Below are 14,539 nucleotides of genomic sequence, written 5' to 3' on the forward strand. Positions count from 1 at the left end.
CTATCCCTATAGGTAGTGGTATAAAGTACTCTCCTTGTCCCTATAGGCAATGGTATAAAGTACTCTCCCTGTCCCTACAGGCAGGGGTATAAAGTGCTAATCTATGTCCCTATAGCTGGGGGTATAAAGTACTCCCATGGTTCCCACGCTTTTCTATAAATAAATTTCCAGGTCATTTCCAGGGTTTTTTCAAGATGAAATTAATATTTCCAAGATTCATATATTACCATTACTGAATGGGATTAAAGAACATATTAGACTGTAAAACATGCATTTTCTAAATCTAAAGATGTTCCTCTTTCAAGACTTTCCAAAATATCCAAGTAAAAAAAGATGATCATATACAAAACCACAAAATGTATCACACACAACAAGTTTGATTATATTCCTATAAATTAGCATGTAAAGTCATTTCAATGTACAGAATAAAAATTCTAACTGTATTTTGCTGACCTACATTATGTTGCCAAGTGGGAACAACATAATGAACATAAATTAGTTTTTTTTATTCCTTTCAAACCTTTAATTCTAAAGAAATCTATAGCTATATATATATATATATATATATATATATATATATATATATATATATATATATATATATAAAGTAAACATTTCCTATTACAGTATAAAAATATCAATAAACACAAATAATTAAAATCTTGTGACAAAAAGAGTTGAACCCTAAATTTATCTGTGCCAATAAAATCCCAAATAAGGTTTTTCAAACAACCTAATCTCCTTAAACATTTTCAAACGGGTTGATTTAAATTTTGACAAAAGACCTTCAAGGACTGAATTTTCTGTAAAATCAACTTTTCTTGTAATTCATTAAACTAGTCCCCAAACCTGTATTGATACAGGGGCTCATATCATTTGCTAATATATAATACAAAGGATGACAATTTCTCATTTCAGCTATGAGATTAAACAATATGGACTACAGATTTGGCTTAAAACAAATAGCAGTCCATTTCTCTGAATATTCCCACACCATTTTTCATATTTGGACATTTAAGTTAGGGTGTAGGGTCATTGCAATTGCATATAGAAAATTTGGAATTTGCCGCCACCATGCGTAGCAACATATGAAAGTCGCTTACCAGTGGGCCTAGCAAATTTAAACATATGTTATATCCACTCATACCTGCATGAAATTGATAGGAAAATTATTTATTTTCTCAGAAATGGCAAGTATTATAAACTTCTTTAATCTGCTGACAGACTAGACAAAGCTACGGCATGGATGAAATCTGACCCTGTACTCGCCATCTGCATTACTAGTCACATGACTTCTCAACTATCAATCGATGACATCGGAAGCCCAATAGTCATGTGATATCAACAACAAACTCAATTTTAATGTTGTTGTACAGAAATTCAATTATATTAGATGAAAGTCTGACACATTTTGTAAAAGCCAGCACTCTGGCCAGTCTGATTTATCAAGCAGAGAGTACATGTCAATGTGGTAGTCACGTGATACAACAAAATTTCAGAAGTTGTTCTTGAAATAAACAAATATGGAGAATTTTGTGTTCATTCGTTTTTGTATTTTTATTACAACCAGCATATGACTTTCATTTAATATTTTTTGTATTTTTTTTTCTCTACAGTTGAAAATGTGGGTTGTTAGATTTGTACACTCATGCGACTAGCAATGCAAATTGTTGTTGTTGTGGGGTTTAACGCCATTTTTCAGCACATGATAGGCTATACATGGCGGCCAGTATTAATGGTGGAGGAAGAACCCGGGAAAACCCCGGAAAGAACCACTGACCCACGAGAAGCTACTGGCAAGCTTTCTCACATACCAACATTGGCTGAATCCAAGACTCGAACCCATGCAGATAGAGGTGAGATGGCAGTGATCCGTAACAGAGTGCTTTAGACCACTCAGCCACTCGGGGCCCCCAATGCAAATTGCGAGTACCAGGTAACATTTCATCAACGCCGTAGTTTTATCTTGTCTTTCAGCAGATTAAAGACATAATGATTTTAATACTCATAATTTCTGAGAAAATAAGTAATTTTCATATCAATTTCATGCATGTATCACTCGATCTAACAATGTTTAAGTTTGCTCAGCCATCCGGTAAACGGCTACACTTTGCCACGACCTTGTTGGTCTCGTGTGATGCTAGACTGGTTTTCATACCTTCTGTGTAACGAAAGATACAGATATTGAGCTGACTTTGAAAATAAAAGTCTACTAGATGAATCTAATCCACTGAGCATTTGGATTGACTCAGTATATATGTCTATTGCATGCACCCAAATGATCCATACTGCACCCTCCGAATATTCTGGTTAGAACTTGATAAATTTAACTCAGAATCAATTTAGTTATGACTCAATTACATGACTGTTTTGGCGTCAAGTGGTGGTGGAAAATTCCTGGATTTTTCCTGACTTTCATAAATATTTGCGGAATTCAATGACTCTTAAAAGTCAAAGGTATAAAGTACTAACCCATGTCCCTATAGGTGGGGGTATAAAGTACTCTCCCTATCCCGATAGGCAGGGGTATAAAGGACTCCTCATGTCACAATGGGCAGGGTTATAAAGTACTCATGTCCATATAGGCAGGGGTATAAAGTAGTACTCATGTCCCTATAGGCATGGATATATAGTACTTCTGTCCATATAGGCAGGGGTATAAAGTACTTTCCATGCCCATTTGAGCAACACGATCTCCATAGTACATCTAGTTACACATTTCTCCTTCATATATGATCCCTGTTCACATGAATGTTAGGGATATAAGCTACCTCCCAAATCCAGCCACAATAAAATCTGTCATTTCTGTCTACTCTATATAAAAAGGGCAGAAGCTTCTGCCTATTACCTTCCCTTGCTACCAGGTGTCACTAGTTTTTAAACACTGCTTCCACACAACACCACTGTACAATACCCATCCCATGAATCCAAGCCAAGCTTGTGTTAAGTTCAAACCATACATACAGGATTTGGGATTAATATTCATTGCTAAGCAGATGGTAAATATATTTTAAATTTTGCAAATATGTTATAATCACAATTTTTGAGGAAAAAAATGGTCTCCCTATCGATTTCATGCAGTATGGCTCAATATAAAGGTGATCAAGTTGGCTAAGCCAGCTAGTAAGTGGCTCCTCAGGCAGTGTTGGTGAATTCCAACTTTAGTTTTCTATAGGCAATTGGCTCAGACCCTGCATCCCAACATAAATGTCCAAATGTCAAAAATGGGGTGGCAAGGGTCAGAGGAAACTTTGGACTACTTAATGCTGAATAAACTGGGGCAATATTATGAACCAGGTCGCTTGGTGTTAATGGGCAGATGGTGAGTGAATGTTGCCAAGTCTTTTTCATATTAACTAACTAAAATGAAGTCCTTTGCTGCAACAGCTGTCTCATATGAATTTTCAATTTAAAGAATAACAAGTGAAACAACAAATAAAATTTGTGCCTGCTGAAGATTAAAATAACCTGCATATGGTAAGTATTGTTTTGTATCAAATTTCCACCCAGTATGATTACAATTAGAACTCCACTGTTCTACATGACGATCTGACAGCAACCACTCTGGAGTCATGTTCCAGTGACCTTTGAATTAGCCAATGTAAATGCAGCTTTCAAAAATCTGAGAGTGAATCAAATTGTTCAGCAGACACAATGAAGCTGTTCAACTACACTGCTCAGTCTTCCAAATGAGAAAATATAAGATTTCATCTGATTACCTGATAAAATTAGTGATTATGGTAACACAGGTCAGTAGAACATGACCCCTAACCGGTCACTGTCAGATCTACACTTAGGACAGTGTCTTTTTTAGCATGGGATGAATGGGATCACAACTAAACCCAAGTTAAAAGTTTTTGACATATAATGAGGGACTTTATAGTGAGGCATAAATGGTATCATGGTCTCACCCATGTTAAAAGACCTGCATTATAACTGGGGTGATATAGTAAGATATGAATGGGATCATGACTGCACCCATGTTAAATTCTCTGCATTATAATGAGGAGCTTAACTGCAAAGGATAAATGGTATCATGACTACATCCATGTTAAAAGATCCATAGTATAATGGGGGCTATATAGCTAGGGATAAATGGTTTCATGACTACACCCATGTTAAAAGATCCATAGTATAATGAGGGCTATATAGCAAGGGATAAATGGTATCATGACTACACCCATGTTAAAAGATCCATAGTATAATGGGACTATATAGCTAGGGATAAATGGTATCATAACTACACCCATGTTAAAAGATCCATAGTATAATGGGAGCTATATAGCAGGGGATAAATAGTATCATGACTACACCCATGTTAAAAGATCCATAGTATAATGGGGGCTATATAGCAAGGGATAAATAGTATCATGACTACACCCATGTTAAAAGATCCATAGTATAATGGGGGCTATATAGCAAGGGATAAATGGTATCATGACTACACCCATGTTAAAAGATCCATAGTATAATGGGAGCTATATAGCAAGGGATAAATGGGATCATGACTATACCCATGTTAAAAGATCCATAGTATAATGGGAGCTATATAGCAAGGGATAAATGGGATCATGACTACACCCATGTTAAAAGATCCATAGTATAATGGGGGCTATATAGCAAGGGATAAATGGGATCATGACTACACCCATTTTAAAAGATCCATAGTATAATGGGGGCTATATAGCAAGGGATAAATGGTATCATGACTACACCCATGTTAAAAGATCCATAGTATAATGGGGGCTATATAGCAAGGGATAAATGGGATCATGACTACACCCATGTTAAAAGATCCATAGTATAATGGGGGCTATATAGCAAGGGATAAATAGTATCATGACTACACCCATGTTAAAAAATCCATAGTATAATGGGGCTATATAGCAAGGGATAAATGGGATCATGACTACACCCATTTTAAATTATCTGCTGTATAATGAGGCACATTATAGCAAGGGATGAGTGGTAGCATGACCTCACCCATGTTAAAAGAAAACATTATACAGAGTTTCTTTACACTAATGGACAAAAGACCACAAATTATGGGGCAACACTATATTGAGGGATTTTATGGTGCAGGACTATACTTAATGTTACCCAAGGGACTTGATGGTGCAGGACTGTATATACTCAATTTTACCCTAGGGACTTTATGGACCAGGACTGTATCAAATTTTTACCTTAGGGACTTTATGGTGCAGGTCTGTACTCCATTTTACCTAAAGGATTTATGGTGCAGGACTATACTGAGATTTATGTAATAAAATGTACGGAAATAGGCAGTGAGTGAAGGTAGTTTTGAAATGCAGTGTAGTTCAGTGTTAGTTAACCGTCTCATTCAATGTGATATTACTGCAAGTCAGACAACTGTTTGTTCAATACTGCATCAATTCCAAGTAGTTATCTTGAAAATTTCTTACTAATAAAAAGCAACAAAACGAGATTGTATAAAAATACTTTGTATCACAGTTTCATATAAAAACAGACAATACACATTCACTAACATACATGTTTTTTTACTACAAACTTTACATCTAGATAAACGCAAACAGTAATATTAGTTTGTCAGTTGTTTTGATTTTATGCTCATAATGAAAAAGCTTTTCTGCACAAGTGTCGAGAAATATTATTACCTTTGCAAAAGATACATGAACATTTCCAGCTGACACATCAAAGTAAAACTTCGTCTGAAGGCCAGACACAATCAGTTAATATTGTTCAATAGCACCTGACAGAAAGATAATGATGGCATCATTATGTGTCTATTTCTAAGCTTATGCTTAAAAACATTGGAAATAAAAGAAAAACAGTAAATATAAAAATCACCCCAGATCATGCATACGTACTGTGATATTGTATTGATGGACCAAATACAAAACCCTACTAATTGGCTGGAGCTTTATTATTGGTAACATCATCAAAACCATAACCCTACTAATTGGCTGGAACTTTATTATTGGTAACATCATCAAAACCATAACCTTACTAATTGGCTGGAGCTTTATTATTGGTAACATCATCAAAACCATAACCCTACTAATTGGCTGGAGCTTTATTATTAGTAACATCATCAAAACCATAACCCTACTAATTGGCTGGAACTTTATTATTGGTAACATCATCAAAACCATAACCCTACTAATTGGCTGGAGCTTTATTATTGGTAACATCATCAAAACCATAACCCTACTAATTGGCTGGAACTTTATTATTGGTAACATCATCAAAACCATAACCCTACTAATTGGCTGGAACTTTATTATTGGTAACATCATCAAAACCATAACCCTACTAATTGGCTGGAACTTTATTATTGGTAACATCATCAAAACCATAACCCTATTAATTGGCTGGAGCTTTATTATTGGTAACATCATCAAAACCATAACCCTACTAATTGGCTGGAACTTTATTATTGGTAACATCATCAAAACCATAACCCTACTAATTGGCTGGAACTTTATTATTGGTAACATCATCAAAACCATAACCCTACTAATTGGCTGGAGCTTTATTATTAGTAACATCATCAAAAACATCACAAATTCTCTTTTTGCATGAGAAGGTAAATTTCTGTATCATTCATATATCTAATCTGTTTTTAGTGTGAGCAGTCCAAAAAATTCAAATTTAATTTTATAAAGCATATACTGTAATTCCAGGAATGTTATTATTGTTAAATTGGAAGGCTAAAAAAATAAACCATGCACCCAAATTAATGAAAATCTCTTAAAATTTTAATGTTTTTAAAAGCACATTAATTTGTACGGGGGGTGGGGGTGGGGGAGGGTATAAAAAAAATGAACCTCTGACCTAGTGGAAATTACTTGGTGAAAGTATTGTTCCAATTACATTTTCTTGTGCGCGCTAAACTGCTTTGAAACATCTCAAAGAAATCCAAAATTTGGGGGTCTTTAATGAGGGTAACTTTCACCTGCAAGTAAAGATCCTTGCTTCCTGCTGAAAAATACAATTTTAAAAATACTATCAAAGTCATACAACTCAAAATTTTGAAAGTGTTTTAAAGGATTTGACCCTAAATAAACTGTTTAAGTCTGACACAGAAGATGTTGGGACAATGCTATCTGCTGGAGCACTCACCAAAACTACATGTCCATGGCCAAACCCCAAGTTACAAAGTTATTTTAGCATGTTCTGGCATATATTTGCATATAGAATGCTCTATGTAGATGATCAATTGCTAGTTCAATAAAGACAAGAGCCCCATATAGTAACCGAGACTCTCGAATATCTTATAATCCACAATTATTTCATTTTTTCATACCTTTTATTTTTTTTACTTGCCATCTTGAAACCATCTCTGACATTCTTGAGAAACTCCAACAAACCAAATTTGTTGATAAACGTATTTTTCTACATGTCTGAAGGAGTTTGAAAACCGGGCTTAACTGAACATGGCATGAAGCTGTAGGTCACAGCTTGCATTTTTCTGCTTCAATGAGCCAGTTTCATCTGGAGCAACCAGACCCTGGGATTAATGTGCGTTTAAAAGGTCATGACAATCTTCTCTGTAGTTTTGATGGAGAAACAATAACAAAGGTGTGCTCGCAAATGGATGCCAGATGACATGCCATCCCATAAACCCTTCTGACGTATGGCCTCTGTCCTCTGACAGGCAGAACATAAAATTCTCATCTGATTACAGCTTATATAAAAAAAGAACATGCTTTCAAACAAGCAAATAAATATCCCCATCATGCAAGAATTTACATCAAACTTTAGGGCTAAATATCTAAATGGTTTCTAAAGTTAACACTAGTGATATCATTGTAAGACTTGAGTTGTATCATCAGTTTTTTTTTTACATTATCTTCACCTTAATATCACCATCTTTATAACACCATATATGGTCACTTAAAAGTCCAGTCATACAACAAACTGCACAGACTCAGCTGATGTCACAATATGCATTCTGATCTGGGCTGATGCAGTTTGTTCATATATACCCAATTATAAATCCAGTCGAACTACAAATTTCATAGACCCAGACACATATAACGCACATGCTGATCTGGGTCACTGCAGTTTGCTAAGAGTCATGAGTAGAACAAACAACACATAATCTGCTTGTGCATTATGCAGCAGCATATAATAAATAGTCTGTTTTCTGCAGATGGACTTGAAGATATATGGTATTTCAGATCACTGCAATCTGGCATTTAATGCAAGGCCAAGGACTTACAGAAAATTCCAGTTTTTGTTAATAATGACCATTGCCTGTACACTCTTGCTATTTATATCTCACAAACATATATAGATTAGATGTACTCATGCTATGGACACGATTAATTATTAGTAAATATACTACAATGTATTAGTCATCTGTATTACAGTGAACTAGTAAATAATTTACGGGGGGGGGGGGCTGAGAAACGTCCTGAAATTTGTGTGCTATTGCTATATTTTTACTCATAATATCACCATACTGAATTCAATAATGATACAATACACTGGCTAAGTATGATGACAACCCTACCAATTATTGGTTACTAACATGCATAGTAATAAAAATACTGAAATTTGAGTCTATAACAGTCTTATGCATGGAAAGTTTATGAATTCCAAGTCAGTTCTTTATTTCCATGGAATGACAAACTAAACTAAAAATACAATTCCATGTACTGGTAAAAATTAATCTCATTATTCTTTATTCAGAGCGGTGATGAAATTTTCTTTATGGTGGCATTAGTATTAGTTTTCAGCTGCAAGATATGATTCTCTATCATTTTCTCCAGATCATGTGCTCTTTTCTGCTCTTCAGCTAGGAACTTCTCAGAAACAGTCTCTGGCAGCTGAATGAGAATGCAATCAAAAAATCAGTGATCAGATTTAATCACATGCTAATATTATGTCAAAGCATCTAAAACATGGAGATCATGTCATTGATTAACTGAAAGCACCAAAATTCAAAGACTTTTGAATCAATTAAAATCCCGATATTTTATGTATTTTGAATTATCTTGTGCACATGTAATATATTCCACAACATATAGTAAACTTGATCTAGTGTTAATTATCTGGTTGTGAGTGACATGGAAATTCCCTCCAATATGATACACACACACACACATATATATATATATATATATATATATATATATATATATATATATATATATATATATATATATATATATATATATATAAAATTTTAAAGGGCAATGAGATAACATTATTAACCATACAGCCAGTTCATATGGCTCAGTATAAAGCAATGCAATATATACACACAGATGTACATTGCAAAACAACAAAAAAATTAATAATACTGTGCCAACATTTCAAATGACTACAAATTTCAAACTTTTCTAATTAAAACATTATTTACTCGATTTCAAATTTCATTAATCTGCCTCTAGTTGCATTTACTATTTTAAACAATGTAAAAGTATTGTGGTCATTTTTTTATGAATGAAAACTGTTGTACATTATATCAGAAATGTGTATTTCTCATGACATTCCTTAAAATAACGAAGAATGGGAATTAAAAGTGCCATTATATGATTTAAATTAAACCTTTAGCCATGAGGTCGCCTGACTATCAGTGGTAAAACAACCTCTTTGCACCTCTCCCATCCTGAATTTGACACCTGATGATGGCACGTACAAGAATTGGTAGCCACATATGCAAGGCTGGTTGTTTCCTCCACTGAGGTTGAGTCAGTTTTATTCAAAGGTTCAACATTGAGATTTTGCATCAAACTGCCAACTTTATCTGTTCTTTTTCCAAAAATGCACAACTTTTAGTGTGCTCAAAATACCTATAAATTCCTCTGGATTCATTTGAATTTTCACCACCTAATGTGACCAACAAAGCCAGTATGGGTTATTAGCATAAAATGCCAGAATTTGTTGTGCAATTGGTTAAAACTAGGAAATTAAAGAAGTCTGTATGACAGCTGTTGTTGCAGTATGGTGCTATTGAAGAAAGCTTTGTTTTAATATGCAAAGGTTCAAAGGTGGCGCTATACAGTTTCGCATTTTGCATAGGGTTAGGATTTTAAAGAAAAAGAATGTCCCCGGGTTTCCTCACTGGTTATACTGGCTATTTAAAAAAGACCTTGTATATCTTAGGTATAATGCAAAGAACCTTTAATTCCCTTTATTTTGGTGTATGATTGATGGGTGTACTATGGGTTATAGAGTATACAGCTTGGCCTTACTTCAAATGTGCACCTTTCAAAAAAGTGCTAGCTCTACTTGGTCATTTTCACTTCCTGAACTTCAGAGGTCAATTGTATAAAAAAGAGCCGATAACTTTTTTTTACATTTTATATATTTGGTAATTCATTCATTGCACTTTCAGAAGCTGGTACTGTCTAGTCTGGCAAAATTCATTTTCCCTATTTTAATAGCTGCTATGTATAGTGTACTTTAGACTAATTCAGACTGATTTTTTAACACAAGGGAGCAGTCATTTTAGTTAGCAGTGTGCTTAAATCATGTAAAATTTCCAAAAGTACAATATCCAAAAGAAATATCATCCACATTACATTAATGTAGCATAGAGGTATGCAAACATTCTCTCCACTGTGCATGTTTTAAATGCGAACTACTTCACCTTACATACGTCACTCTCTCAAAAGTACATATTATCTGGTGAGCGCCACCAAAATCAAATAGGGGCCATCAATCAGTACAATTTTAATGGAAGAAAGGTGAAAATAAAACTTGACCACATGACATTCCGTCAGAAATTCATGACAGAAAATATAATTTGTGATGTGGACAGACAGAACACATGGAGATACACAGAAATATGGTTACATCATGAAAAGATCATCTCACCTCTAGATCCTCAGGGTCCCCTACATCAGTGAGTGACATGGCCTGGCTACTGTGGATGGACTCTGTACTCCTGTATATGTGCTCCTCTTCCCCCTCCTCATCAGCCTCTTCTGTGCTATGTTGATGTTCACTACTGTACCTCACTAGTAATCAAAAGAAGAAAAAAAAACACTGTACATGGTATGTATGTCAACAAACAATTTACATGATGGGCATGTCAATAAACTGTACATGATTATTATGTCATTCATTTTACAAGATGAGCATGTCAACAAACACTGTACATGGGTATGTCAATAAATACTGTACATGGGCATACCAATAAGCATTGTAAGTGATGGATATGTCAACAAAACATTTCACTGTGTAAGTCCAAGATAACCAATTTGTGACCACTGCTTTTGGCTATAGCATCTATGTACAGCTGGACTGGTTAATTGACAGTTGGAATAGGATGTGGAGGATGATAAAAGCCATGATGGTTAGGTGGTACAGCTGGACAGCAGACCAGCCATTCATCCATCTATCCCTCTTTATAAGTCAAAACGCAGTTTGTTCGGTCCAGCCAGCAATATCCACTTTTCCAGATCCCAGGAAAAACTCAAACTTGATCCAGGAAAACTCAAATTTGCAAGGCATTAGCCCTCTGGCAAGTCAATAAAATTGAGAGAGGAATGCAAGATACAAGAATTTTTTTTGAATGCTGGTGTCTGGGTAAAATACATAACTCCATCCAAATCTAATTTAGTGACAAGAGGTTGAAATTCAGTTCCTAATACTTCATGCTCTGCAAGTTTTATACCTTGTGATCCTGCCATTATATATATATATATATATATATATATATATATATATATATATATATATATATAATATATATATATATATATATATATATATATATATATATATATATATATATATATATATATATATATATATATATATATATGTGTGTGTGTGTGTGTGTGTGTGTGTGTGTGTGTGTGTGTGTAAAAGTGTGATTTCCATCTCGTAGTCAATTTCAAGATCAGTCTCGCATTTCTCATGCAAAAGACATGATAATAAGAATATGTACTATTAAAATGAGTTTTGACAAATAAGGAATAAATGTTTATATTTAAACTTACCAGTTACATTGAAATCATAATATCTGTACATATTAGGGATTTGCCAACTTTCAAGTTTTATGTTAGCTTTCAAGTTTCATGTTATGTTAACTTGCGTGATTTCTTTGACAGGTGTATGTTTGGAAATAAAAGGCCCTTGTCTCTAACGATTAACTTCCAAGAGGATTTCATTCAAACCTTGATGGATGTAACACCCACAAGCAGTGTTTATGATATGATATTTACATAATAATTAAAGAAGACTCGATACATACTGCTTGGCAAATAGACAAAATTAAGTCTCAAATCATTCTCTAAAGTCAGATTATCAAATTGTTTGATGCATGTCACTGACCCGAAGGTGACTATATAATAATTGTTTAACAGGATAAAATAAGTGTTCACAAATCCTTGAGTTGTGAGTATAAATAAAACATTACAGTCATGTTTTAACTTTATTTCTCTCTCATTCAAATGTAGCTTTTTCCAAATCTTTTCTACCTATCCCTTTATATGTCTATATACATGTACATGTCTTCTTTTGCTCTTCCAACTATGTCTACATTTGAACTCTTTCTAATTAACATATCTATGTGTATTATTTACATACATATTTTTAGATGACATATGGTTGTAAGGAGCCAACAAAGATATGAAGGAAACAAAAGTTTCAAAAAATATAATGCAATTTCCTTAAAATATATTATTATTTGTCTTACTGAAGTATTCATGCTGGGATGGTATGTTTGGGGCAAACTCAAATGTTCCATGGCAAGCTCAATTTTTCAGTCAGCTTGCCCTGGGCAAGCTGACTTTTATCACATTTGTATATCCCTGAAGTCAAATAAAATACACCTTCACATATGGCAAGAAACTTGTCGTGCACAGACAGTGTACAGGGTTTTGAATATTCATGCCTCATCAGTGGCAACATGTATGACTCTGAAACTTCACATCCAAAAGCAGGGTGATATTTGAGTTAGGGTTGTCAAATCTCATGGGTGGAGCTAAAAGCTTATCCCTAATGTGAAAGCCTTATCGAGGAGAGAGAGAGAATGAGCGATTCCACCTGTTGGTTGGAACCATCTCTCATTCCAACTACATTAGAATCTGGTGCTGTCTTCTGTATCTTTGGGTGGGAGCACTGGGGATGGAGGTGGTAACTCAGCATTCTCCAAGAGGCATGTGAGCGATTCTGATGTGGGGTGTCAACTCAGCACTTCATGCTGACTAGAAACATAGTGATTCTGATGTGGGGTGTCAACTCAGCACTTCATGCTGATTAGAAACAGCGATTCTGATGTGGGGTGTCAAATCAGCACTTCATGCTGATTAGAAACATAGCGATTCTGATGTGGGGTGTCAACTCAGCACTTCATGCTGATTAGAAACATAGTGATTCTGATGTGGGGTGTCAACTCGGCACTTCATGCTGATTAGAAACAGCGATTCTGATGTGGGGTGTCAAATCAGTACTTCATGCTGATTAGAAACATAGCGATTCTGATGTGGGGTGTCAACTTGGCACTTCATGCTGATTAGAAACATAGTGATTCTGATGTGGGGTGTCAAATCAGCACTTCATGCTGATTAGAAACATAGCGATTCTGATGTGGGGTGTCAACTCGGCACTTCATGCTGATTAGAAACATAGCGATTCTGATGTGGGGTGTCAAATCAGCACATAACATAGTGATCTCATTATACAATCCACTGACTTGTTTCTTAAGAACATTAGACCATGCAACATGCATTTTACAGGTGTGTGAGAAAGAATATCTGGTACAAAACGTGCATGTTTCGTGGACATCCTTCAAGACTTTGAATTACTTGAATTTAGTGTACTGTGTTGTCATCTCAATAATGAAGAAAATAAGAGAATAAACATACCAGTGCATACAACAAATATACATACAGTGTGACCCTGCTATAGCACACTCCGTTATAACGCGATTTTGGATATAACGCGGTCACGGCGTGGCTCCTGAAATTTCATATACATGTATTTTTCTTGTGCACAAAAAAAAAATTCTTAAAAAGTACAAAAAAAAAGGTAAAAAGTTGCTTATCATTTTGGGGAAGAGATTGGGTATGAATAATACAAGATGATCGTGGCTTGGCTCCTGAAATTTTATATGCATTTTTCTCGTACACAAAAAAGTATTTTCTTCTTAAAAGAAAGAAGAAAAAAACTGCATAAAAAGTTTATTCTGGGATCGCGTAGGTCTTCGCCAATGTCGCAAACTTCGATTGTTTTTCCTTATTGGCTGCAAAACATACCATGTGGCTTTTTATTTATTGGCAACATTGTTGGCTGTTTAAACTTTTATATACGACCATTGGTTTGGAGTGCAGAAATTCAGCGGCCCCATGAAAGGAAGCCGCAGACTGGATATAAAATTCACTGAAATTTATCTATTGTTACATAAACAAATTCTTTGTCCATACTGACAAACCATCTAAACAGTGCATTGTTATATCATAATCCGCTTATCTTGACATCTAGCACGAGTTCTGATTGTTGTGAAATATCCGCTTTTTTGTTGTTGACATTTCTGGTAACGGAGATCAACAGGACGAGGCATTGTCTCATAATCTATCTTTCATCGGATTTTCGG

At 34.9% G+C, this 14,539-nt stretch overlaps 1 protein-coding gene across 6 annotated transcripts in view; it reads right to left on the reverse strand.

The window, feature by feature from the left end:
- Positions 1 to 5,446: 5,446 nt before the first annotated feature.
- The window catches only part of LOC149799184 (uncharacterized), a 124,245-nt gene continuing 115,152 nt past the window's right edge, over positions 5,447 to 14,539 (reverse strand). For all 6 annotated transcript variants that reach the window (XM_089958424.1, XM_089958423.1, XM_089958422.1 and 3 more), the window contains 2 exons: positions 10,813 to 10,955; positions 5,447 to 8,816 (listed from right to left, as the gene is read on the reverse strand). In XM_089958424.1, coding sequence (XP_089814550.1) covers positions 8,676 to 8,816; positions 10,813 to 10,955 — 284 coding nt within the window. In that variant the 3' untranslated portion in view covers positions 5,447 to 8,675. The remainder of the gene's footprint in view (positions 8,817 to 10,812; positions 10,956 to 14,539) is intronic.

This window comes from Sinohyriopsis cumingii, chromosome 5 (genome assembly GCF_028554795.1).
Source record: "Sinohyriopsis cumingii isolate HCF-2022 chromosome 5, ASM2855479v2, whole genome shotgun sequence".
Classification (NCBI taxonomy): Eukaryota; Metazoa; Mollusca; class Bivalvia; order Unionida; family Unionidae; genus Sinohyriopsis; species Sinohyriopsis cumingii.